Here is a 27,976-nt window from a genome sequence, read left to right as displayed (position 1 = left end):
CAGGAGAGCAAACGAGTTAGTGTCACAATATGAACTACAGATTGGATGAGAGGAACAATATATTTTTCTTGAGAAGTCAGTTAAACGAGCAGTAAGCAACTGTGGAAAAGATTTTAAAACACAATGTTGACTTACGTCTGATCTGCTTTGCGATGGGTTTTAAGTGGTCTAGCCAAACCTGTAAGTAAAAGAGCATCGAGATAATAAATCTGTAAGACAAATCCTGTTCCAAACAAATGTCACACATCTCTCAATTTTCACATCTCTGACTGTCTACAATAAAATAAATTAGGCAGACTGAGCTGCAAGAAAAAAAGCTATATTGTGCTATATTAATTATGTCTTATAGTGGACAGCTTCAGCCCTAAAACGTTTTGATGTTCATAATAATATTCTTCATGTGATTCAGTCATCAGACAAGAGCTCATAGAGTGCTTGAGCATAATGGCTGTTCCATCTCCTACATTCTTTTCTTCTGACCTCTATTAAACCTTAATCTCCTTACATTCAGACCTAAAGATAATCACTGGGACCCTCTCATTGTCATTAATGTGATTAATGTTCTGATCATGGAGAGGATATCTAAATAACACTGTAGGAAAATGAAAAGATTCAATCTAATCAGATCTTGGCTCGCATGGATACTCTATCTTTCCATGGGCTTGACAGTATGACGGATTAGACAGTCAGTTATACTCACCGCCATTTTCCGATGGTCTTGAAGCTCCAGGCCAAAATAGTCTCCTTCGACGAGGTTCAGGTGAGTGCACACCATGTCAAACAGCACCTTGCCCGATGCACGTTGCTACAAACAGAAAAAAGAGAGAAACAGTCAGGATTAACTAGACGTCACATACTTTTTGAAATTAGGGCTAGGTTCTAAATATTTTTGACCAAAGTCTGAAAGCTGAGCTTTTTATTCATGTGTGTGCTTGCCTCTTGGCTTCCGTGAATATATCAGATTCCTGTGGCCAAAACCAGAAAGTAAAATATCTGACTACCCAGTCTGAACTCTGGATAAACAGCTCCAGGCCGAGGTTTGAAAAGCACTTGCTTTGAAAAGAGGCTGATTTACGGTTGTATACCTTGCCCATTTTCTGACAAGAAAACCTTTCCAACACCACCTGCAGCCCAGTTTGCATGGACAGACTGCCTACAAAAAGTCCATGTCCTGTTTGTTCCACAGATGATAACTATTGAAATCTCTGACAGAAAGTCAATGTCAAAATGTCAAAAGCCACCATGCCATGTCATGAAGTTAAAATGTCCATTCAGTTGAGTTGAGCTCCCAGAGAGAGAACGAGTGAATGAGGGGATTCAGTGGCGCCGGGGAATGAAAAGCAGGAGGAAGACACATCCCTGGCTGATGGCTCCCAACACTCCCAGGCTGGGTGTCCGACACAAAGGCCCCTTGAGACAGGCAGAGGAGGTGGAACACAGAGCCAGGCCAGGGGAGGGAGGCTGACAGAGACGGTCGCCATCCACAGAGTAAATCTGACTGGCCTGCTGCCTTTGATGCTGATCTCCTGGCACCCTCTCTCGTAGTGGGTCCATTCCACCAAAGGCCAGGGGGGACTCTCTGAAGTCTGAATCATTTGGCGTCTATTCTTTCCTTTTTCGAAGAGGAAAGAATCTGACTTCACAAAGCCAACTATGTGTGTATGAAAAAGGTCATTATTTCATTAAATAGTAATGTGTATAAGAATGATTTACTGCCTGCAGCACACAATCCTGCTGCACGAGGCACACATACAAGGTTTACAACTCTGAAAAGTATGTGACAAATGAAAAAGAGCCAAATGGTTTGTATGTGTGAATGAGACTTGGAGTTGAATAAATGACTGTACGTGTATGTGTTTGGAAATAACTCTAGCTAGGGTAATGACCTACAATCTCAGTAGTTCTCTCTCCCTCCTCTATCTTTTTTCGATCCTGTGCCTACCGCTGTCCTCCACCACCCAGCAAGAGAGCTGAGCTTCCCCTGCGTGACAGTATGAGGCCAGACACACTGGGGACTCACAGAGGAACTACACGATGAAGAGCTTCAAATCAGAGGTCCCTAGAACACGCTGGAAGCTTTCTTTAAGTATGGAAAGTTACTGGTACAAGGGTCCCTAACGAAATTACTTGAACAAGCTTTGTGAGAAAACCATGAACCTCCATATCAGAAGTTGGAGCAAAAGACTAGCTACTCTTGATGACGCAATCCTTCCAAAAAAAAAACACCAGAAGGGAAAACCTTGAAGAATGGAAGTTAATCTCCAGGCTTACGTCATAACGGCGTGGGTGTTGATTTGTGCTGGTTTGGCTATAAGCAAAATGGCTGCATTTGAAAAACCATACAAAAAATCCTTCATTCCTTAATTCCATATGCAGTAAGTAAGGGAACCAATCATCTTCTTTCCAACTCACTGTCCTCACTCAGAGGCTCCAGGCCCCTGCTCCGCGGTGCCAGCCTGGGCCTCAGACGGAGCCCAGAGAGCCAGCTGCTTGCATGGGGTGGAGGGGGCTGCTAAGCAGGAGCAGCACACAAGAGCAGGAAGATATGGGGCACCAGCCAGCTGCCAGGGTCAGAGCCTCACACTACCCAGGACACAAGCAGAGCCTCACACTACCCAGGACACAAACAGAGCCTCACACTACCCAGGACACAAGTACAGACTGACTGACAGAAAGACTGAGCAGCTCCAGTGGCGGACAGTGTGGTATTCACTGTAAAGCTGTATGTATTCTTAAAGCCAAATCTCCTTATGCCTTCAAATGTTTTATTTTGTTATTTTTGTATAAGACTATAAGAAAAAGAGGCAGAGCTCAGCAGAAAAACACTGAATGGAAAATTGGTTATGTACATGAATATATAGTATGTGTGTTTTTTTTTTTTTAAATAACAAAATAAGGCACTTCTATAATAACTCCCATGAGTGCAAATTACCTTGCAGTTGACAAATTATCATTTAAAATTAATTTAAAAAGTAACCGGAGGCAGAAGGAGAAGTCTGAGGAACCTGCCCAAAGTGCCCATGTTGAGCAGTGTGGGAGCAGAAAGACATCCTGTGAGGTTGAGGACTCTCTGTCATCCACTAACAGTCTCTCTCTCCAGAGCAGCACAGAGAAGGAAGATGAGATGTGAGCGGGGTGATTAAGAGCTGCTGTGGAGCACACAGACAGTGGAGCCATCTGTGGCCACAGCCAGCAAGATGAGAGCACAGAGCCATTAGAGGGGCCTCCTTCAGCTCCGGAGATTGATCGCTGAGTGGCCCTGTGTGTGCACCATTACAACTCATGCATGTCCCTATCTACCATGCAGCAGTCATATGCCAGCCACACACACACACACACACACACACACACACACACACACAGACACAGACACAGACACAGACACAGACACACACAGACACAGACACAGACACACACACACAGACACACACACAGACACACACACACATACACACACACACACACACACACACACAAACACACACACACACCCTCTATTCGGGAACATGCAGCACACCCAATTACAAAAAGGTCACATTCGCAACCACAAATATCATGCGTGGCAGCTGACATTTCAGACCGAGTGATCAACAAATATGTATGGGGGAAAAATGTCACGTAACAAAATGGCCTTAATGTAAATTAATTTGGGAGTTGTGCTATGCCTGAAATTGGCCTTGAATTTGCGACGGAGTCCAAATGTGCCAGAACAACATGTTGGAAAGATGCTCAAGTGAGGTTAAATACCTTCATGCTCGAGCCATTTGAGCGCTCCTCACTCAGCATTCCCATCGCCACGCTCAATCATTCCCTTATCGGCGCTGTGACCTCCAGTTGTAAACAAGCAGTCTCTGACTGGAGGTGGATAAATAAATCCTGACAGGTCTTGTGGAGAACGTGCCTCCTGGTCCAGTGAGTGGTGATCAGTGGCACCTCCCCCAGCCAGTGCGCTTTAGATCAGGTGTCAACATGTGTTTGATCTTGCCCCAGATCTGCTAGGCCAGGTTTATGCGTGGTTTACCTCCCTGAGCAGGTCACATAAAACCTCATGTCAGCACCCCCCCCCCCAGATAAACCAGCACTCAACAGACCATAGGGATGAACTGATCTCTTGGGAAAGACAACGCCTCACCAAAGCCTAGAGGTGGACATAGTGGGACTGACAGCTAGAGAATATTTACACTGTTATGTGGGCAGGATTGGACACCCAGAGCAGACTTTTGGTTGAATAAATATGTGGCAACAAATTGCCCAAATTGTTTGAACAAAAAAAAAGAAGCTAATATTATCAATGTGCAAACAGAAAATCTGCATCAGTGGGCAAACATGGAATTAATAGTTTCCAAGTGTATCCTAAACTCTGCATCAAAAATAAGGGCCCTGCCTCTGGGGCTAGTCTACTCAGAAACAGGCACCTCGGTTTCCCCTTTAACTATGATAGCATGTCAAAGAAAAGCATATGGAGAGCTTCGGAGAGGCCAAGGGCAAACAGGCATGAAAGCTCTTTTGTGTATTTACATGTTTTTTCCCTACATTTGCCTTGGCAGCACAGAGCTGAGATCACAGGCTGGTTACAGTAGCAGATTCATTCCCATCCTGGGCCTGATTGGATTGGAAGCAGATGTTCTGGGAGAGAGCCAGATTAGATTCGCTGGGGTCTTCTTTGCTCTCTTTTAAAGTCAACAGCTGGGAAACAGCTATCTAGCAGTGGGAAACCGGGACACAAAAAAACGAAATGTAGAAAGAGAATGAGCGTAAAATGCAATGCCATTAAGACAAATGCTCAGTGTCGGCCCCAACGGAGGTTTTAACCAATTTCACATATATCTCTGCTGAAGGGTCAGTGTTACGCAGTGATAGTCCTTATATGGCTATGGTTATATTTACAGTTGACCATGTAGCATCTTGATATCCAGAAGAGCTAATAATCCGAATGAGTATCAAAAATAAAAAAGCAATATTTAAGTCATGGCATCACAATACAGGTCTACCAGCACCTCTGCAGAGCTCAAGCCCTCCCTGACAAGTGGAGGTTCAGGCTGAACTTCATTGAGATTCAGGTCAGGCCCATCTGCCCAGGGTGACTCCTCTGCAGCTGAAGCATGACAATAGCAGCAGAGACAGGAGGGTGCCCTGGTGATAATCCCATCATCCATTTCACCCACACTCCTATTCACCATGCTGTGGCGTGAACAACGCGGCCGAGTCTTCATACCCACCGAGGCCGACACAAAAACACCATCTATTGTGTCAGGGCAAAACAAATGAAATGTCACTGTTGCATAACATTCAATATGGAGTAAGCTGCAAGCAGCCTGTCTTTACGACACCATAGATGCAGATGCACCAGTCCATGCTCACATACACACAGACAGACAGGCAGACACACAAACACACACACACACACACACACAGAGACAGACACACACACACACACACACACACACACACACACACACACACAGTCCAAACCAACACTTGAAAATAAAAAACAGGCACAGCAGAAATGCGGTTTGGTCGCCACAGCTGTCAAACTCATTACTGTCACACCACCTCACCCTCCAGGGCTTGAGAGGCTAGCCACGGGAAGGCCGTCCGCACAAATCGTGCTGGGGTGAAGGTGCTGTGCTGTGATAAGCCTTGGCTCTGCTAGCGTCCTCCCCACTTGCAGCAGCCGTGCTCAGTGTGCGCTGGGTCCAGGCGACTGAGCATATTGATTTTGCATAAAGCTTAATGAAGTGTCCTGTTGTGACTATCACTGTGCCCAGCGGTAAACACTGCAGTGTTACGCAAGTCCCTTATAGTCACAGATTCAAAGAGCCTCCAAAGACTGTGTTTAATCAACAGATATAACTCACTTTATGCTCAATAGTCATTTAAGCCATTGGTTTATTGAGGATTCCAGAATGAATGGAGAATTAAAGACAACATTTTCCAACCTGGGCCCTATTTTTACTAGGGACAAAAAGGATTGGAATTGGTCCAGTCCGATCCAGAGTTAGAACGTTATAGTCAACCATAAAACGGCTATACAATGGACTCCTATAGAGCAAGCAAAGAACGTCAAAGTAAACAGGAAAGGATCCACACAGATACATCTGCGGCTGTTTACCTCAATAACTTGTCTTGACTTGTGTTTGTACAGTCAGAGTTTTACCTTTCTCTTCGACCAGTCTCTGACGTAGCACCCCATTCAGTGCCTGTAATGGATTGGCCTATCATGTGTCAGTACAAACAGTCATTTTCTACAGTTTCTTTACAGTTATTGTGGTAAACAGACACATGTGTATCTTTGTAGGGATCCTTTCCATGTTGTAAGACCCGTATAATAACATTAACAAGCCTGTGGCTAAAACAAGCGGTTTACTTTCATGTGTATCTGAACGATTTTGTCCCTAGTAAAGATTTGGACCCAAAAAGATCCATAAGTTTTTCTTTACTATGTAAATATTGTGAAATTTGACATTTCAATAAGTTTGTCTGTTGTGGATCAGCCTTTTCATAGAAGAAACCTCAGCAATTTTAGGAATTTTATGAACAGTACAATGAATCAAAGTTCACATTAAAGACCAAAAACGCCATGACCAGAAAAGCCATGGCTGCCACTTCACCATAACCACCAGTTTTGACTTCAGGGAAAGACCACAGAATAGGCCAAGAACCAGAACACTTCACAGCCAAAAGCTTTCAACTTTCTTTACCTCTTTCAATCGCATTTAAGCATGCATTAGACTCTGGCACCATGCTGGTTCACTGAAATTGCTGTCTGAAGCCACTTTAGAAGCCAAGGATTACGGTCCCACTGATAAGAGTGTTTTGCATCAGCGGCAGACATAATTTTGATTCCTTGGCCGTAAACAAGCACTAAGCTGAGCAGAAAAAAAATAAACGAAATGTGACAAATACCAACAGAGTGTCAGTAATTTCACAAATATTTCCGTCGAAGCCTAAAATAACACCAACACTTCTTTTGCATACGGACATATTATAGTTCTCCCAACACCAACGATAAGATTTGAGCTTCTTTACCCAACACACAAGGACATCTTTTATATAGTTGTAAGATTGTTGTGTTATATGTTGTTGTGTTATATATTGTCCCTCGTCGCACCAACAGGAGAAGCACTCCAAATTTCGTTACAATGACAATAAAGGCTTTTCTATTCTATTCTATTTATCTTCAGGACTAGCCTTATCAGCATCAAGCCCGCTTTGAACTTCTTTTTCGTTTGGCCACAGTGCTATGTGTAAAATTCCAGAACAAGTATACATCTGAGTGCAAGAAGTGGAAAACAACATGGACCCTCACATGGAAATATATCACTCAAGAGATTGCTGGAAAGATCAAACACAAACAGACTGCAACAGCAGCCACCTCAGGGTGCAGTACTGCGTAGCTGAGTGTACAGTGAGTCATTACATACTGCGCCAGTCCCATCTCCTGACTATCTGGATGAAACTAATGGTAATATTTACCAGAGCACTCAACTCGAGGAGAAAAGCAAGTGTCTACACTTGTGATCTGCTGTAATGTGATTTAATATGCTGAGCAGCTCCAAACTGGGTCAAAGAAAATCACATGATACTGATATGACTACATTTCTCAGCCCTTCAACGAATCTCCCTCCACAGTATAAAACTTGGACCCTAATTACCCTTATTATTACACACTGCCTTATGTGCAACAAAATATTCGATTAACAGAAGTTAAAAAACAGTGGAACAAACAGAATGAAACGTTTTGCTGATGTCATATTATGAGTGACGACGTCCATGTTTAGCTTAAGCTAAACGCTAATGGGGAATTTCTCCCATTTTGGTGAATATGGCACAGGCTGCCAAGGGTTAACCTTTCTGAATGAGCTCATGTGATTAGGGTCAGAACAGCCAAACCCACTGAGAAGGCAGTGTGTCAGTCCGATCGGCACCGCAGAGGCAAGAGTGGTATGAGACAGTGGGCCAGCATGCCAATCAGTGACCACGAGTGATGCGATAAACACGTGTGAGGGATGGCCCCATTTTGTTAATAAAAAAAAACAGACCAAAGCACTAACGTGGCATTTTGTCCATTGCTAAGCTAAAGAGAGAAGGAGGAAGGGTGTGAGAGAGAGAGAGAGAGAGAGAGAGAGAGAGAGAGAGGAATGGAGGGAGGGTGAGGGAGAGAGAGGAGCAGAAGATAAGGAGAGAATACTAGAGGAATAGCAACATCAACCACATGTGGTTTGATTACCCAAACCTCTGTGACCACAGATTTAGCCCGGCGTAAACAGGCAGAAATGGGGCTTTGAGGGAGAGTGCATCAGCAGGTCAACACTCAGAGCTTCAGCTGGGGGAGCAGGAAGTATTGAGTTGCAGGTGAACGTCTCATTTAGAGGGATCTCCACAGGTGGGCCTGAGAGAGGGAGGGAGTACGCAGGAACTCCGCTGAACCACAATATTTCTCTCTGAAGCTGCATCAGACGCACCATATACCTCTCTATAACCTTGACATTTCAAAACACTGAAGAAAAACAACTGAATAACAGCCAAAACTGCAGCATGTCCCCACTATGGCCCCAGTAAAGATAAATAGAAAGGCTATATTAGAGGCAGTCTAGTAATGAGCTGTTTCAGAGAAAATGGTTCCCTTCCATATGATCCGACGGTGTATTTTGAGCCAGTTCTATTAGAGGTTGGCCACTCATCACACTACACGAGCCAAATTACTGAAACAACAAATGTCAGACTCAGATTTAAACCCTATCCACCATGGCTGACACTATGCTAATGATATCACACTCAGGGAACCTACCACCAACATGTCTGGAAACTCAAAGCCATTAGCACAAAAAACGTGGCTAAGACACAACAGGGCGGGAATGTTGTCACCGTGTTGTTGAGCTGTGCACCCAACACAGCCTCTCCCTCTGACAGACACATCCACAGCAAAGACTGCACCGCTATCTGGCACCGAGCAGGGCTGTGGGTGATGCCATGTGGGCTGGCATGGCATGGCATGGCCCAGAAGTGGCACCAGACGACAGGGCACGCAGGCTGGTGGGGGCCTGTGGCTCTGTGTGGTCCTCTGGCTGGGCTCTAATCCTCCTGGGTAATAAACGATGACAGCCACAGATGCTCCTCTCCTAGTGAGACCAATCAATTTGCCTTCTTCAGATTAACGTAAACGACTTAACCCTCAGTGTTACAAATCCACCAGCATTCTACTCTCCTGAGTGGGGAAGGACTCCACATAGTAGGTAGTGCGAGTGTTCAGGCAACACTCTTTTTGAATTCTCTGCAGCTGAGGCTGTTGTAGCACCACTGATCAAAGACAAATAAAATAAAATTAGATGGATTAAACGGACATCTTGAAAGAGATGAGCACTGTAGTAATGAAATAATGTAATTTGCAATGCAATAATGTAATTTACTGAAGAATGACTTCACAGAAAAAGTACTATAATTATAGCTTCTCCTTTAATTCAATACTCGATATCTAAAGGCTTGTGCATTTCAAATCCCAGTATGGGAAAGCATACTGCATGAGACAAATGTCAAACTAAATGATTTATTTTTGAGTCGTCTACAAATAACATTTACCCTTAAAATAGTAACTGGCATCAGGAGCTACTGCTGAGGCAGAGGTCAGTGTGCCTTCCCTTAGGTCTTAGGATTAAGGTCAACAGTGATGAAATCATTTCCTGTAGTTTACAGTGTCAGCCGTGCGTGTGGGTTACAGCTAAAGGTAAGGCGTGCTCAATGCACCCAACCTAATTAGTTCCTACCAGTGAAAGCACACAATGCTTGAACTACAGTCTCTAGCCATCAAACGCATTCCTGGTATCTGAGAGCTTCAATCAGATCCCTGTGAACAGTATCTGCTGTGTACAGCCAAAAACTGCAGAAAAACAGACAATTCTCTCTTGCAAGACGTGTCTCTCCATAAAGACAATACTGAGTACCAGTGGCAGAAATGCAATGCGCTAGCTGGACTAACAATGTTACATGTCTACCCTTTATTTAACTAAGTGAATTCAACTGGCAACAACCTCACAGAAAAACATCTTACAAATTAATAAAATAAGTGACTTCAAAACAATGAAGGTATAAGGTGATCATTGGCAAAACACCCTCAGACTTGTGCTGCATGACGGAATATACTGCTCATTTTACGAGCAGCATGCTATGGAGTTCTGCCTCCAGGCCATAGTTTGATCTTTTTTTGCAATGCAATGAGATATTCTCCAATTATCATACAGCCTGCCCCCAGGAAAGTGGAGTCTGGCTACCCTCCCATGGCTGTTGGCCCTTGGGTCCTCCCAGGAATGTAGGGCTTTGTCACAACTGAATACAAATTCTGCACCCTCAAGAGGAACCTACTGCTGTAACTATGGCAACCATAAAAAGGGGGTTTCATTTTTAATCCCTTAATATTACGGTGAGATTGTTTTGAGCCACACAAATGTTTTGGGTTCACGCTAGGAGGTTCGTTATAGAGTGAAGACAAAACGAAATTCTTGAGTGTAATTGCTCCATTTTCACCCAGAATGATCCTCTAAGGATGAAAAGCATTCTTGTACGCTCTATGACAATAACCACTTTCAAATTAACAAATGGTCTATGAAGTATGAAGTAAAACACATGGCCCTTCCTCTTAAGCACAGGTGATTGTGAGGCATTGCTGAGTGTATCGAGAGAGACACCATAAACCACACATACCTCAGACCAGGAATCAGAAGCACACCATTACCCTATGACTCAACGACTCAAAACAATCAGGGCCGACCCTGACTGCAGCACTGAGCAAAGCATAGCAACTGGTGGCATTTCGTCTCGGGCGCTGCACAAACAGCCCATTGATGTCAGTGAGAGGAGCGAGAGCATCTGCCTGCCCAGAGCCCCCTTAAGATCTCCCTGCCGCTCACAGGCCCTCCCTCAGCCCCTCAACCCACTCAGGCCACTCCTGTGAGAGTGAAACCCACTGATGTTTAAGAGCCTGCCTGCAGCCTGCTGTAGCTCACGCAGAGGCTCACTCCTGCAAGAGAGACACCGAAGAGTGGCCAGCTGCCTCCACAGCCAGATGCCTTAAAGTGTTCTCAGCATAACTCCATACAAATGACCCTTACGGAAACAAAGAAGGGAAATAATCATTCTAAGAGGATATCAAATTGTTCCGAAGCAAAGAGCTGAGAAAGTGGCAAGATGATGAGGGAATTAATTATAAAAAGGAATCAGTAGAGCAAAGACCACCAGATCAGATAAAATGATGGCACGGCATGTCCTGCCAATGTCCTCACCATTCATCATCGAGTTACAAGTTACATAACCACATCTGACCACAGTAAATTAAAGCAACTTCATTTGATTGAGTTCAGAACTTCCTCCGCATGAGTCTTCCATTCCACGGTGAGAGGAACTGGAAGGGACGAGAGTCATAACTGGAAACCTGGCGGTACAGTTTTCACCTCAGGCCAAATTAAATCTTCTCTTTCACCGTCCGTGGGCTTGTGATGTGATTAGTTCCTCCCGAAAGGCTTACGCAACACTGCTCTGATTGGAGGAGCGCAGCCATCACGTCAATGCATCTAGTGTAGTACTGACACTGACAACGAGATAGAGACACACACACACACACACACACACACTCACGCACACACAGTCACACACACACACACACACACACACACGTACAGTCACACACACACACACACACACACACACACAGTTACACAGTCACACACACACACGTACAGTCACACACACACACACACACACACACACACACACACGTACAGTCACACAGTCACACACACACACACACACACACACACACACACACACACACACACGTACAGTCACACACACACACACACACACACACACACACACACACACACAGTCACACACACAGTCACACACACAGTCACACACACAGACACAGCTGGGCCTGTTGATCCTAAGCTAGACTGATAGGTCTCCAACCGATCGTTACTCAAAAGCTACTGAAGAAGGACTTTCAAAAGGAATTTACAGGTATGGATAAATACAACAGTCAACCTCAACCTCTGTGAACCTGAGTGGAATAAGGAGTGTAGTTCAAGAAGCCAACAATCACATGATCAGGAAGTTATTCGTAGGAGATTAGTGTGAACAGAACTTCAACAGAGGATTTCATGTTTATGAAAAAAATAGATTACTCTATTGCATATAGTGTGTGAGGATTGCTTAGGATTGTGCCAAGACATCCCACTTTTAATATGTATGACACATGCAGTGAGAATCTGCCATCAAATGGAGGGGTACCTGTGGAGCACAACATGTCCACGATTGAGCATGTGTGATTTCATGAGGCAATGCTATTTTGCCATAATGTGTTCCCACCATATGAATATCAATCAGGAATTCATAATTGATCAAAGTGCTAGCAGTGGTGTCTCCCAGTAGAGTAGATACTACTGCTCTATGCCAGTAGTTACATCTGTAAATCTGTTTTATGCGTTGGACATGAGGTATTTAAGCATTGAGACTCGTGAAAATACAGTGGTGTCTGCTTAGATGCTTTGAAAGTAGGGCTGTGTTGACAGAGTTTATTTTCTAATGCATCTAATTAATTTTGTGTCCCAAGTTCAGCATCCCCTCTACAGACTGCCTTCCTCCATTTACATTTATTCATTTCAAGGGGTTTACTCTCACTGCACTGAGCCCGGCATGGAGGAGAATCGCTCTGGTTTCCATAGGAACCGCTACATTTATCCATGCTGCAATCTCTATTCTGCACAGGCCATTTCACTAGAAGAAAATAGAAAAACAAGCTTTATTTTGAACAAACAAGCTTTCGCCCGATTGATTGACTGTGACCTTTTACAGCAGGTCTGCGTAAGACTAGGGTGCAATTCAATAAAGTGTGGCAACTGTAAACGGTAAAGTCGTAGTCTTGTGACGCACAGAGTACCATGCTGAGGGGACACACTGCCAGAGTATACTAACTGAACTCCCATGACAAGTTACTTTGGCCTTGAATTGACATACAAAAATCCAGGTTGAATATGCATTACATTTCAACAAAGAGTAGAACCTCCCAATACAAAACCCCATAAATCCTGAGCTATTCCTCATGTAAATCAACATCACAGAAAGATTAACATCCTAGAATAGCCAAGAGTACAAATCGGACCCTCTGTTCTCTAAGGCGTCAGATGAGAGCTTCACACCCATCAATATAACATAAACATAATGGAGGCTTGATATCGAACACAGCTCAGGCGGTTATCATAAACAGATTATCAGCAGCAGGGCTACAGGGGTGCTCTGAGGGTACGTGTGGGGAGATGAGCCAGCACAGAGCTGATATGGTGGCACTTCCGGGTATGTGAGATGCAGCCAGGGCAGAGTGTGGGTGGGGCAGGGAAGCACACCTGACTGAAGGCATTGCCGCCCTGCTTTGAGAACAGTGGATGGGATAACGATGACTTGAACATAGAAGGGGATTTTAGCAATGGGTACATTATGGTTTCTCTAAGCTCCGCCTGGCATTTAAGGAAACAAAACGTGAGCATTCTGGTGCTCATGAGCAAAACAAACCAGTGTGCACTCAGACAAAGACACGCAGAAACCCCCAACCAGCAGAAATAGGTCAAATGAGGCAGACAGCAGAGAGGGTTAACCTTCAAGGAGAAATGATCACAGAGCAACAAAACAGGGATCATGCCATGAATGTGCGTGTGTACACCACTGAGCTCCAACTATGCAGCACATGCTGAGGAAAAAATAAACAGGTGAAAGCAGCTCAGAGAAAACCCCAAACATGATGGAGAGAACCGGAATCACTGATCCCTTCAAGCCTCCTCTGCCAGCTTACAGTGTCGGCCAGAGACACAGCCAAAAGAATCGCCATAGCAACCTTGAGACAGACAGGCAGACAGACAGACAGACAGACAGACAGACAGACAGACAGACAGACTGAACGACTCACTGGCATGGCACTCTGCCAGAGCATACATACGGAGCGAGGAGGCGCATGCGAGCTTGAGGAAATAAAGAACGCCCTCTGTGCCATCGGGGCACTCGTCCCAAAGCAAGCAGCAAATAATCAGAGCTTAATAAGAGCTAGATGAAGAGGCCAATCAAACAGAAAAAGAAAAATCATGAATCAGTCATCAGATCTTTTGAAAAAAGAATGACTGACTGCAAAAAGGGTGAGGAGGGGGTAAAAGGGAAATTTAAATGCAAGGTTTAGTATAATCCACTCAGTGTAATGCCGACAAGAGTGAAAGCGAGCCTCCCTGAGGATAACTTCCTGGAGGCTCAAACGCCTCTGACAACAAAAAATTCCATGACGGCACATCAAAGATGTTTTTTTTTTTCAGAAGAAATCCCATTGGGAGAGAGAAATCATGTCGGCTCCCTTTGTTTCCATCATTCACCATCACACACAGATGCTCCTGCTCTCAAAAACCAACCCCACTTACCCTCAGACATCCACTAGAATGACAAATCCATTCACCTGGTGTTGCGCCAAGCCAAACCCCTCTACCGTAACAAGTAGCACTACCGAGTCTGAGCTCCCGATATGAGTGTGAAACAAGCTGGGACACAGGCAAAGCATCATTGCAGGATGCAAGAGAAAAACTCTAAGACTGAGAAAAACACTAAGCACATCAAACACTAAGCACATCAACCACTCCAATTTCCATCTGCCAGCCAGATCAAAACACACCCATCAGTCTCTTAAACAGCAGGTCAAAAGTGTACAATGACTTGACAGTCTGTCCTTCCAAATGTTCGACTGCAGTTTAAGTCAAGCTTTTCAGGACACACCAGCTGCCAATAGCACACACAACATTCAAACTTGCAGCACAACTGTAATCCTTATAATGTTATTACCATATGAGAACGAGAGAGGACACAGGCCAACATACTGATATGACAGGGTATACCAGAAAAATGTTCTCAATGCTGTTCATATTTGATGCAGTGAATACCAACTGAATAAGAATTGCGTTTCATGTGAACTAATGTCTTGAGACTAATGCATTTCAATCTACAGCGTGAATCAGAGCATGTCTAAAATGGTTTCCTGCATACACCACACATTCTCCGCTTTCACAGAGGGTAGGGAGGGGCAGAGACTGTGTCTAATGGAAAGGCGGTCTGTCTGGCAGGACCCGGCATTTGACAGCTGGATATCCATACCAGCCGGTTCTCTAGATAGTGCTACATAATTTCCTTGATGGTCAATAGCCAACTGGTGGGACCCAGCGGTTCCACCTCACGGTGGCTCTACTCATCCAAAAGAGCTTGTTTTCCTTGTTAGCATTCATCGGAGAGCAGAGAGCCTCATGGACGAGTTGGCCGAGGCTGTAATTACTTTGCGCCTCACATGAGTAATTGTGTGCTGTGCCGAGAATCGGTGAGCTGATCACTGGACTTGCCATGTTTGTCCAAAAGTGACTGGGAGGTCTGCCATGACCCGCTTTCTCGTCCGTTCTGTTACTTTGTGTTTTTGTTTTCCCCCTTGAGGCATGTGAATGGGGTAATGAAGCTCTCTCAAGTGGCTTGGGAGCACATTAGAGAATGGGTCAAGGGACAAAATGAGCAACATGTTGAGGCACGACCAGGCTAGGCTAACATAATGTGATATTGAGCAATTATCTCAATTCAGCAATTACAGTCAATTATCACCACGTAATAACAATGAAATGAAATGCTTTTAACATTGTTATTATGGTCCCTTTGCATGCACTTCTCTGCTTTGTTCACGGCTAGTGTACTACAGGCTTTGCTCTGACCTATGGTGTCCTTTCTCACAGTTGAGAATGTGGTACAAGGATGACACACACAAGGACAACAGTGGCTTAGCTGGATTTTCCCGGGTGAACAGTAGCGTCCTGTTGGGTAAACTGAGCAGCCTTGTGTTGTTGCTTTCCTGGAACGCACATGTCTCTGTGAGAACACTGACCTCTGACCCTCTCAGCCAAATAGGCCTAACGTGAGTCGAGCGTGGCCTCACAGCGCTGTGTTAAGACAAACCCCAGCAAGATAAAAGAGGATGGGTCGCGTAGGGAATTAAAAATCACAAAAGATTTATTAGGTTGCATGTAAACCCAGGGGGCAGGAGCTAATTAACAGAAAATTGTGCAAGTGGTAAAATAGCAGAGGTCCCTTTTAGAAATAATGGGGGATGGGGAGTTGTAATCTTGAGTCGTTCATTAAGGCATTGCTCAAGTGATTTAAATCTAGAGCTAGACATGATTGTAAAGCTGTTCACTGGATTATCAGTAGGCATCATCTACTCACTCACTTTCTATCAATGATTACACCAGAGCATGCATTCATAGCGCTTGTGTATAATGCTCCAGAGGGTTAGCACAGACAGGATTTAGTGTCAGAAACAAAAGCAACGAGTACAGAACCTGGCATTCTGTCTTGGGATCGAAGAGTGAATCAAATTAGTAGAATGCTGTTTATGGTCTGGGAGTGATGACAAAAAGCAAAAAAAGAGATGTGTGACATGCTGAATTAGGCAACACATAAAACACAGTAAAACAGGTGATTGATGAGGTAGGAGGCCTGGGCAAGGACCCTCGACTGTTCTATTATTTAGGGTGTTGTTATAGTAAAGGACTACACGAGGAACTGGTGGAGTGTCATAAATGCGCTCAATGGATTGAAATGTAACCTGGTGTGAGGCCACGCTGTATTTGGAGGCTGAAAGACAGGCTTTAAGAGGGGGAGGGGTTGGTGTCAGGCTCTCAAGGGCAAGACGTGTTCATTATTGTGCTTGTGTGCTGTTGTTGTTAATTCAAGTACATTTTGTAAATGACTGCAGACAGTACATAAGCATCTGCCTAGGTATTAGGATGATGCCTATTTGTGCTCATCTTCTGACAAGGGCAAGCAGACAACCGCCGGTCAGGAAGACAAACACGCAAACAAACAAACAAAAACAGGAAGCCTGATGCACTATAGCGCTATGCTCAATTTCACTTGAATCTGAGGTTACTCAAATCTGCATGGTTTCCCATGGATAGTTCTTTCCCTGTGACAAATATGGACCATCCTCATTCCCCACTCCAGTCCCAAGAGACTCTCCCCTCCCCCTTCACTCTACATTGTGCTCTCCAGCTGACATCCAACCAAACACCAACACATGCACTCGTAGTTGCCTAAAATGTTCCCAGGGTTGTGATCAGAATAGCTGCATCCTAGGTGAAACTGCTTATCTGACCCCCACTAAGGTCCTTCAAACATGGTGTTGCAATAGCCAGTTCGAAATCAATGTTGCTAAGACAAAGGAATTCATCATCTGCACAAAACAAGACCTGAAAATAGGGCAGTTTCACCTGATGGCCAACACATTGAAACTGTGGGGAAATTGAAATACCTTGGTACAGGCTCTGAACACCCAGGTGAGCTTCTCTGAAAATACAGAGTATACTTTCGATGCTTATAGGGACCTAATCGTCTCATAATGTAGTGGCTTTGGCGTTAACTGATCTTATAACTAGGTTACAAAGCTATTGTTGAGAGTGTTTTCATTTTTAACCTTCCAGCCTGGTACAGTCACCTGAACTGAAGATTTAAGAATACAACTTTCTAGAATGTTTCAATATCAAGCGAAATAGTTGTCAAACCCAAAAAGCCCTTGACTCAACCTTTCACAGAAAGGACGAGGAAGAGGGCAAGAAGCATCCTGGCAGATAGCTCCCATACTCTCTTCGTCCAGTTTGAGCCTTTGAACTCCGGGAGTCCATTCAGCAACTCAAATGTATTTAAAGTCCTTCTCCCTAAGTGCAATCAATATTCTTAACTCTACAAAGTGCCTGATGAGACTCAAGCCCCATATATTTACAGGAACCTTTTAATGTGTAATGTGACCTTGTCTAGGCTATATGTTTGTTTTACTAACGGCTTGTTTGTTCTGTTGCCGTTTCTGTGTCTGGTGAGCCGAGGAAACAAGGCATGCAGCTCTCTATGGTCCTGTATTGGGGGCTTCCAAACCTAAAGTGAATATCAATAGATTCATTTATAAATGTATGTATTTAATTAATTAACCTGTCAAGTCAACTGACACAACAGTGCACCACCTTTAGTGGAAGCCTATTTAGACAAAGGAATCATCCCTCCATCAATAATCTACTAACTCAAGTAGCTCAAGCTTTCGTCACGGTATGGGTCTCCAGAGAGACATCAAATCCCCCTTCATCAAGGCGCGGAGCCTCTGACCACAGGAGACAAATAGAACACTGCCACAGCATAGAAACCTGTTCAAGCAGGCCAGAGAACTGTTGGGTCCCTGGACAACATCAATATGTTAGGCCCAGCGGCCTACACAGCCAAACTCATGCCACCCAATTTGGAGAAATAAATATTTTCCATCAATCACGGCTGCCTCTTGTTATTTTCCCATTAGTCCCATCCCTATTAGGATGCTGCTTCCAGCCTCGTGTGTGAGTGGATGGCTAGATAGCTATTACATTCACAAATGTAACAGAAGAGGGGTACAGATGAGCCTATAGCAGACAGGAAGGACAAAGAAAAACTCTTTTCTGTGGGAGCTCCAAGAAATAAGTTCCCGTGGTGGGTAAAAAAAACTGCAGGATGGGAGACACAAATACACATTCCTCCTGGCAGCTATTAGACAACACATTCACATATGACTAAACCCAAGCTTGGTCATCACTACTACCTCACTTGTAACCAAAATCTGTTTGTTGTGTTTTGAAAGGAAGCCATTTTGGCCACCTTTAGATCCAGTCTACGCCTACCCCAGAAAAATGCACTGCCTACAGAACACTGTCCATAGCACTATCCATATAGTCTCTGTGGCCTTCATTCACACTATTCTGTGACCAATATCAGTACTGCAGATTGCACACTTGACATACTGTAAGGGTGGGGGAGAACACCCCTCGATATGGTACACATATGGTCTTCTGAAAATGATCTTGACGTACATGATACAATTTCATGGTCACCAGAACCAACCCATGATGAAATCTATGATCAGGTTGGAGAGGGGCAGGGTGGGAAAGGCAACTGAAGAGATTGAATCTGGAGTAAATTGAGTATTCCAAATTGCTTTGGATCTGCAGGCTTTTGCTCCTCTCCTATCTCCTGAGCAATCTGTCCTGTTTACATCCAGTTTGCAGAAGTGGCCACAATGTCTAGGGAAGGAAGATTCATCACCACACTATGAATGCTGCCTTCACACAGCATTTTGAAAAATACTACTTCCGTCACAAAACAAGGTCAAAATGTAGGCAAACTCTATGCACATCACTATACCTGAAGGTCTACATTGTATCTGGAAATATCCAACTTGTATTCTGTCAAACCCATGAACACAAGGGATCCTCTTGTATTACCTTGTAAGACGGCTTGGTGCATGGGTTACTGTGTGGCTGACAGCAATGCTGGGCCTCTTATAGTACAACCCTTATGCAGAGGAAGAATGTCTTCATCACAATACAATGCTACATTCAATAAATGAGGATGAGTTCTATGGGAAGTGTTGTTTGTTAGCCTCAGTGGTTAGATTTGGTAAGATAAAGACAGAGACATCACCACATAAGAAGAGGGCTGTAATTCAGCAAAGCCTTAGGCTAATTAAGCTGCAGTTCATGACCTCAGATCACAGCCTGGAGGGATAAAATTACATCTTTCCCACTGCAAAAGCACTCAGAAGATTGCTAGCTCCATCATTCCCATTGTAGCTTTCAGAAATACAGGTCATAGTTAGTGAATGTTCTCACTGTTTGGCCAGTGCGTGCTTTAAAAAATACATTTAAAAATATTTTAATTTTACATGAGCATATCTGCATAATGAGCAGCAGCAGCAGAAACTTAAATCATGGGCTTAATTTCAGTCTGCTGCTACCTAAACTGTGTAAACATATGGTGTAAGTTCAGATGTAAGGTAAAGGTAAAATTGACCCAGTGGTTGGGGTGAGTCTAGAGCAAAGCAGATTATGGAGAGGAATCAGCCTATCCTCTCCTTCCTAATTGTCCTCCTCGTGACAATTGTTTGTCACGCAAATGTAAACACCCCAGTTCTCTTGTGACTCACTGTAGAAATAGGGCCTACAAAGGAAGTTGTATCGTGAACTGTGGGAAATAAAGTTAAGCCCAGTGCAACTGGACAAATGCCAGATAAAACTTTTCAGTACTCGCACAATTCTCTAAGGTATTCCTCATTTAAGAGTTTTTCCCCCTCCATTCCAACGCTCCCCTTATCTACACACCACTTGCTCTTTTTCATACCTAGGCCTTTCCTTTCTCTCTCCCTGAGTCTGACTCTTTGTGAGGGCAAGGACCTGTGGTCAGGGGAAAATGATAAGTACCCAACCGCTACGAAAATAACATACCATAGTTCTGTACTTCCTCTCCACCCACCTCAGAGAGGCTGCTGCTATGTTTGGCACACAAATCAGCAAGGCTGTCAGATTCTTTCAAAAACACTACTTCAAAAACACTATTTCTTTAAATTCATTATTATTAGATTGGAATTTTTTTTAGCCGCCAGTGAATTCTATACATAGGCCGTCAGAAGATTTTACAGGTGTGATATGATGAAATAAAAAAATACACATTGCTTTCCCGCACTAATATTTAACATTACCCCCTTGCAATTTAGTTTGTTAGCATGTCATTTGGAAAACCCAAGTGAAGGCTACAATCAAACATAATAAACAGCATAAATAAAAACCTCAATACCATAATTACATGATTTAAAGAAGTTTCTCTTGGTTGTGCCCCAGAAGCACAACTTCCGGTGATGTGTAGGCTAGTTCATTGACTTGTTCCAAGAAACGTCCACCATAATAACAAGGTCATCCACCTCTGCAGCATCTCTATGCTACCAGACCGCAAAGAGATCATCTCCTGTCTCAGTGGATGTTCAGGGTGTGCATTAACTCTATGAGCTCGCTAGGTGAGAGGAGATGGTATTTCCCAAAGCACACATATCTGTTCATGAGCTCAGGAAATGTGTCCAAGCCAGTCCACAGGAAATAGCTACAATGTGACAAATTCTGATCTGAATATGGAATTTGTGCCCTGAAGCATGACATTATATTAAACATTTGAACAGAATTCAAAGAGCAGAATTCTTTCTGACAGTGCTTCAAAACACATTTTACTATATTGTCATAGATTCAAAGGGAATTTACAGCACAGAAAAATAACTGTAAAAAAAGTTCTCAGCATGCAAGGATCTGCCTGAGCATTATGCTGTGGTGACACTGTCTCCCCTCAAGGTCATACTGGCAGTTGTTATTTCACTAGCTATACTCTACACAATAAAATTGTTATGACACTATTTAAAATCAAATTATAGATATCTAAATGCTCATGGTCTCTGACCAAGAATAACTCCCAAATTTCAAATCGCAAGCCTTGAAACACATATTTCTTACTAGTTCAACCCATAACCGCTAGCACATGAACAACACATTCCATTCCAACAAGCGCTCATGTCGAGGACATGAACAGAAACCAAATACATGTAATAAGCTTCAAACTGCAGCGCTCTAAACAGTCCCAAACATATCTCCAAAACCTCCCAACCAAGCACATCCTGACATTTGTATTTGTACCACAGCATGTGAGGCAAGCGGAAAGCCAGCGCAACACTCACAGAGATGTCGAAGAGCTCCTCGGTTTCATCCAGCATGCGGACTCTGGCGGTGATGTGCCGGCCTGGGGGCATGACAGGCGGTTTGAGGCCTGGAGCCAGCGTGCTGATGGCCATGGTCTCCGGGGTTCCCAGCCGCTGGCCTGCAGAGGCTCGAGTCTCTGGCTCCACCATGGCGTGTCCTCAATACGTCCTTCAGTCCTGCACATTGAGAGGACACATCTTACATTTGTCTCCATCTCTTGGGCTCTTTGTGCTGCAGTGTTCTAACACGATGACTCAATGGAGACGGTGCAGAGCAAGGGAGAGGGCTTTTGGCCAACAACAGTTTTCAAGAATGTAATTAAGGAATTAACAGACCTGGTCATTTTCAGGGAGGCAATAAAGGAAAATGATGAAACGCTCTCTAAAGACTGCAGAAATTATATGGCTGAATGCATGTTTAAAGACAGAGATAACTCTTTGAAGACATCAGTCATCTCCATTATGAACAGAGAAATAGCGGTCTCCTTACTTAACTTGTTATGACTGCAGGAGAAATTCCATTAGCTTTCTTCATTTCACACATGAGGCCAAACTAAAAAGAGGAATTCTAGCAGCAGCAGCAAATCAAATAAAAATAGGCTCATAGCAACACATTGATTGACGTTATTGTTCTGGCAGAAAAAGGAAAATGGCAGAAATGCAAGGGAAATGTCAAAATAACAGCACGGTAGCCATCATGGCAGCAGTGAATGGACACACCACCCACCAGCAAGTGCTGCAGAGTTCAAACACAGCCAGCTGATAGGCAGCTGAGGGCCACTACCAGAAGCCTGCCACTGGACTGCCATATGGTGCTTCCACTGATATTTTATCAGACTCAGCAAGCAAATTTCAACCTTCTTTTGTTAATGGCAGGGGGATACAAAGAGACAAAAACCTACATCCTTGACTTGTTGGTCCTGGACTAAAAACAACAACTATTGATGAATATCTTGACAAGCCGCAGGATTAGAGAGGCAGGGCAATCCTTCCCACCCCCACCTCCATTCCTCAAGCCTACCCAGAGGGTCTGGATGGTTCCACTCTGTTTATCACACATTCCATTGGAGTGATGTAACCTCAAGACCTGAATGAACTGGGCCAATTGAGTGTGGGGGCAGCACGTTTGGGAAGAAACTGTGGAAACTTCACAATTAGGTTGACTAAAGTTCAACTTTAAATGATAATGACATCACTATACCTCAGGTGTTTTCTGGGGAAGGTAAACACAAATGGTGTGGTTATCTACCCACCCCCCCCCCCCCCACACACACACACACACACACACACACACACACACACACACACACACACACACACACACACACACACACACACACACACACACACTTCAGCTATCATATTAAATGTTGTACAGTGTGATGCTTATGATCATCTCCCAAAAAAGTATTTCACTAAGAGATGATGTGCCTACTGTCCTATTCCTAAGGGCCGTGAAACTATGCTCCAAAAAGTTTGCCATGTGCCTCCGGTTAAATGATGGCTCTGTTCTTTGGTCCCAAAGGTCTGAAGAGACTCAATGGGCTAATAAAAACCATGCATCATTACTTTGAATGAATATTCAGCACATCACAATTAGGCCACCGGACAACCTGACATTCTAAATAGTACTCTGGTGGAAGCAAAGCGTTCATAATCACCTGCAGCTGTCCACAGCAGTCACAAAGCCTACACACACATACACACACACACACTGCCCATACACATGCCCTTATCAGACCAAGACAAGAATGCCAGGAAGCCATGAATATTACCATTCTCAAACACAATTCCATTCATTTTTGATAAGAACTCTACACAATGATCCTCAAAGACATTAGTACCAATGTGTATACCCTGTAAAAGGCAGAGATAGAAGATTCACATGTGACAATGATGCTTGCCTGCCCTCAAGCTCATCAATCAACAACCCTGCCAAGCCTTCTTCCCATATGGCCAAGCGGCCCAGGAGTCTAGAGATTGGGCTCTTTACCCTACACATGCAATAGCTCAATGCAAACACATCAGGATGCCGTGCAGTTTAATGTCAGAGGCAATCTTCCCCTTCCCTGCTCACCATAAACTACAATCAGTTGCCAGTTTATTAGGAACACCTAGCAAAAACGAATGCAGTCTAATGCAACAGTCTAACAATAAATCCCCCTTCATGTCTATTATAAGGTTTAGTTAATGTTGAAACAGTTTAAGAAGGGTGGCGAATCAACTGTATGATCATTTTGGAGGATGCAGTTTGCGGCGCTGTTAAACTGTATTGGAAAGGTGTCAAAGGAATCAAAGGAGAAAAACAAAGGTGTTTCTGTTATTTGGCCTAACCTCACTGATTGACATGGGATGGTCAAAATAATAGAAACACACCTCAGTACAGCGCAATACAATTCAACATCACCACAAACAACAGCCTCCAAAATGAGCACACAGTTGAATCAACAGCTCTCTAAACTATTTTAAACAAATACTGAATATTATAACCGTCATGACACTAAGCTTTATTGGTGGACTGGTGTATTGGACTGCATTAGTTTGAACTCAGTGTTCCTAGAAAAATGGCAACTGAGTGCGTGTCAACCAGAATGTAGAAATGTCCCATCATTTCACTGCATCTTTGAACTTGTTTGCATCCACATTCCCCATAAACGTGCAAGAGGGAGGAAGTAGACATGCCTATAAGTTTAGAAAGGAACACAGAGCCCTCTGTTCGGGCAATGGTCATCTGTCAGATAATTCACAAGTACTTTAAGCTGCACAGCTGCATTGTGTATTAATGCCTGGTTGAAATTCAGTATTGCTGGAATTGTTATGCATGATCATACGCAGCACTTAGTAGCCTACATATAAGGGTGTGGTTCTTAAAAGGTCAATAAACATGTTAAGCCTCAAACCAAAATTACACCAAAGCAATATGATATCTTCCAGGATTGGCTGTTCAAAGCCACAAGGCAAGCTGTCCATGTTATGCTATTACACTGTTGCATGCTATACGGCTTGGAGAGGGGGAGGGGAAGTGTTTGACAGGTCTTTAAGGCAAGAGATCGGACGTCACCAACATCATGCAATTTACTAAGTCCACAGCCGGTTCCACACATCTGCAGGCAACCGTCGTGTTTGTCATTGCCTCAAAGAAATGAAAGCTTTGGTGATACGATTACTGATGGATGTAACAGGGATAGTTAAAGCGACGCCAGCGACCAACTGAAATCATCATTACAAATTAACTAATCACAAAAGCTCTTATCTTCTAACGTGACATTTAAAAGCCATTCATTCACTAGACTAACACTGCTTATTGCAAAGAAACGTGTCTCAGTAGTATTCAATGTCTTCATCAAATGTAGGTTAGCGGACAAATCATTTAGGCTACACGAAAAGATCCCCACAAAGGTAAGATAAGGCTCTTCGTGTGGAGGGACAGACAAAAAGGATAATTAGTTGTAACTCTCACCGAGAAAACCTAAACGAAGAGAATAACCGATCATGAGATCAAAATGAATGGCAGCGTGCGGCGAAAAACGATGCTGTACCGGCTCCCCTGCATCCCTCCCAACAAATGCAGGGCATGTGTGTGGAACTTACATGCATTTGCGGCGTTTAAACACCGTGTAAATGATCATGTAGGCAACATTGCAATACAAGTCCAACCTGAGACATATTCTTCTTTAGGTCTCACGGTGTTGTGGTTGTCTATTCAAATTGACTGTTTAAACTGACAAAAAAAATCAGTACTCCCTCCCCAAAACTGCTTTCACTACCGATGGTCTGGCAGTGGCATAGGCAAATAAAACGTTATAACAATTAAACCGCTTAAACCAAGACCAACAATGTCACAAATACCCCCAGGTTGTTCTCGGCTTTACAGCTTATCTCCCTTAGAGACAGAAGTTGTAGCACTACCGTTGTCCATTCAAGAAAAGGGACGATATGAAATTACTTACCCTGCCTGTAATTCTGCTAAATCCACGTGTAAGCGTTCCAGGGGTAAAAGAATAAAATACTCAACAGCAAGTTGATCAACCTTTCTGCCTTGCCCAATTCAGATGGTTCTTGCAGCGTTGAGGACCTTCTTCTTGGTCGCCATGTCGGACGACTGCCTGTGGAGACAGGATTACATTGAAACGAGCGGCAGATCCACACTTAGCTTGTTACTCAAACAATAAAAGGACGCACAGTGCCTCCAGCCATTGTAATTGGCATTGCAACTGCAAGAGTCCTCAGCCAGGCAAAAGTAATTCCTTAGCACCATCTTGCGGTTTTGAGAGGGAGAGCTCGCGCTTCAGCTTCTGTCATCTTGCCACATAATTGTAGAGAGCAAAATATGAATAATCAATCAGTCTATCAATTTATCTATCTATCTATCGGTCTGTCTGTCTGTATCGAATCAGGCAGAAAACTTCCTTATTTCCAAGGGTGGGCACAAATAATTCAGATCATCAATATTTACAATATTTTAAAATGTGTCAGTGTTCCTTTTGCAGAATCATCCTGGTGACTGAATCTGTAAATGGAACGCTTTCTCTGATACTACGTTGTATGCGTGTCATGTCTGGGATCACCTTTAGGATGCCCAATATTTCATGATACAGAATAAGTTGGGAACTGTGATGATAGACTTCACTTCATTTTTACAATAAAAAACTGCTAGAGTTTGGAGACGGAAGCGTTCCATTGTAATCTGCTCCATATAGAAGAGAAAGAGACACCTTTGTGGAAGTGAACCTTTGTTAACCACATAATTAAAACCATCATCCATACAATGCGGAGACCTCCAACTCTGTGTAATTTAGCAAAAACGTCCTCTGGCTTCTGTTCACAAGTTTCAAAGTATGATTAATGATGCCCTGTAATGTCTGCTAAATGGGTTTGACACAATGGTGTCATGGCAATTCCTCAGAACTCAAAACGTTCATTGCAGTCAAATATGCCTGAAAGGACAGCTGCCATTGCATGTGTTGGAGCCCATTTCCCTGCCCACCTGGTGTATTCTTCAGGAACGATATCTCTGGATGGCTTGGGGCATTAACTGAGGCTGAGGCCTTGATGACGCCCACCCACGCCTCGTCTACATGCAGCTGAGGCAGGGGAGGCAGATGAAAGGCCCAAGCTATGTCGCGGAGGAGCCAGATTCAGGCTTTACATTCCTTTGCTGTCCGCCCACCCCCTCACTGACTGGCACTGAATCCTCATTTGCCTTCCGCACCGCGGAGAGCCCTCTCTGCCTCTCGGAAGCGATACAGACCTCTGAAAAAACAGCTAGGGCTGCACTGGTGCTTTAAGGCTCTGATAATGAATCAGCTCTCTGCAGTGTGCTCATGGCTGTCATGGCCTTTTTCACTTTACACTACTCAGCTTTTGAGAACATGGACTCATTTCTTCTTATAGCTGGCTGACTAAAAGCTGACTCGCAAACACTGCCTTTATATACTAAACGTTCCAAATACTGAAGAGGGGCTCAGTGGTAACAGTAAAATATAGCTACATCCCATAAGTAATTCACATTTATGGGGGATTATAGACTCATGTACTGTGAAACATCAATTCATGATCTGCATTTGGGCCACTGATGTAAACCAGGCTAAATGAAAAATCACATTGCACAGTTGAATTTCATAGTATGCTGAATTCAATTAACCGTCATTTATATCTCATTTCTTCATTGAGTCTGATGGCATTAATATCTACATCAGTTCTTGTTAACACATGTCATTTCTTTCATGGCATTAATGCATGTGTCCCACAGAAGTTGGCAAGTACCATTTGTTCTACACATATTGTCATGCTGCAAATTCATTCCAGAAAATTCACTACAACATGTATCTAGGGATGTCCAAAGACACGCTGATTTGCGTTGTCATCTACTGTTATACAGTGGTATTCAACCCCTCCGAAGGACATCACCATTTTCTGGTTTACAAAAGATACTTACACATATTTTTCCAATCAGTATCTTCATTGTGAACACTTATGCTATAGCGTATCTGTAAAGGCTGAATACGTTATTTGTCTACTAAAATTAAAAAGGAATACATTAAAAACTAATAATTAACAACAGGTTTTCTTGTGATTAATTTATTTCCATTTATTCTCACTTTCATTCTGAAAAGTTTCCCCGTTCCTGCAGACAATAAATATCCCCACACCATGATGTTACCAGCGCCATATTTCATGACTGGAATGGTGTTTGAGCCATTAGCAGCGATAGATTTATGCCAGATAAAGTGCTTTCAGGATTAGCCAGAGAGCTCATTTTTGGTCTCATATGACCACATCTTAAAATAACCTCCATACATACTTTAATATATCTTTAATAATCTTCTAAAACAATGT

At 43.5% G+C, this 27,976-nt stretch overlaps 1 protein-coding gene across 4 annotated transcripts in view; it reads right to left on the bottom strand.

Annotated features, from left to right (window-relative positions):
* LOC105908039 (FERM, ARHGEF and pleckstrin domain-containing protein 1) overlaps positions 1-25,810 on the bottom strand; it is a 46,333-nt gene extending 20,523 nt beyond the window's left edge. For 2 of the 4 annotated variants that reach the window (XM_012836494.3, XM_031559004.2), the window contains exons 1-4: positions 25,588-25,809; positions 21,617-21,814; positions 701-805; positions 136-178 (exon numbers count right to left, since the gene is read on the bottom strand). In XM_012836494.3, coding sequence (XP_012691948.1) covers positions 136-178; positions 701-805; positions 21,617-21,787 — 319 coding nt within the window. In that variant the 5' untranslated portion in view covers positions 21,788-21,814; positions 25,588-25,809. Of the gene's footprint in view, positions 1-135; positions 179-700; positions 806-3,747; positions 4,048-21,616; positions 21,815-25,587 lie in introns of those variants that run through there. The other 2 variants (XM_012836495.3, XM_031559009.2) reach the window with 2 other exon arrangements.
* Between the last annotated feature and the right edge of the window lie 2,166 nt (positions 25,811-27,976).

Source organism: Clupea harengus, chromosome 2, assembly GCF_900700415.2.
Source record: "Clupea harengus chromosome 2, Ch_v2.0.2, whole genome shotgun sequence".
Lineage (NCBI taxonomy): Eukaryota > Metazoa > Chordata > Actinopteri > Clupeiformes > Clupeidae > Clupea > Clupea harengus.
The sequence above is the reverse complement of the archived record's forward strand: the minus strand, read 5'-3'. Positions and strand labels throughout refer to the sequence as shown.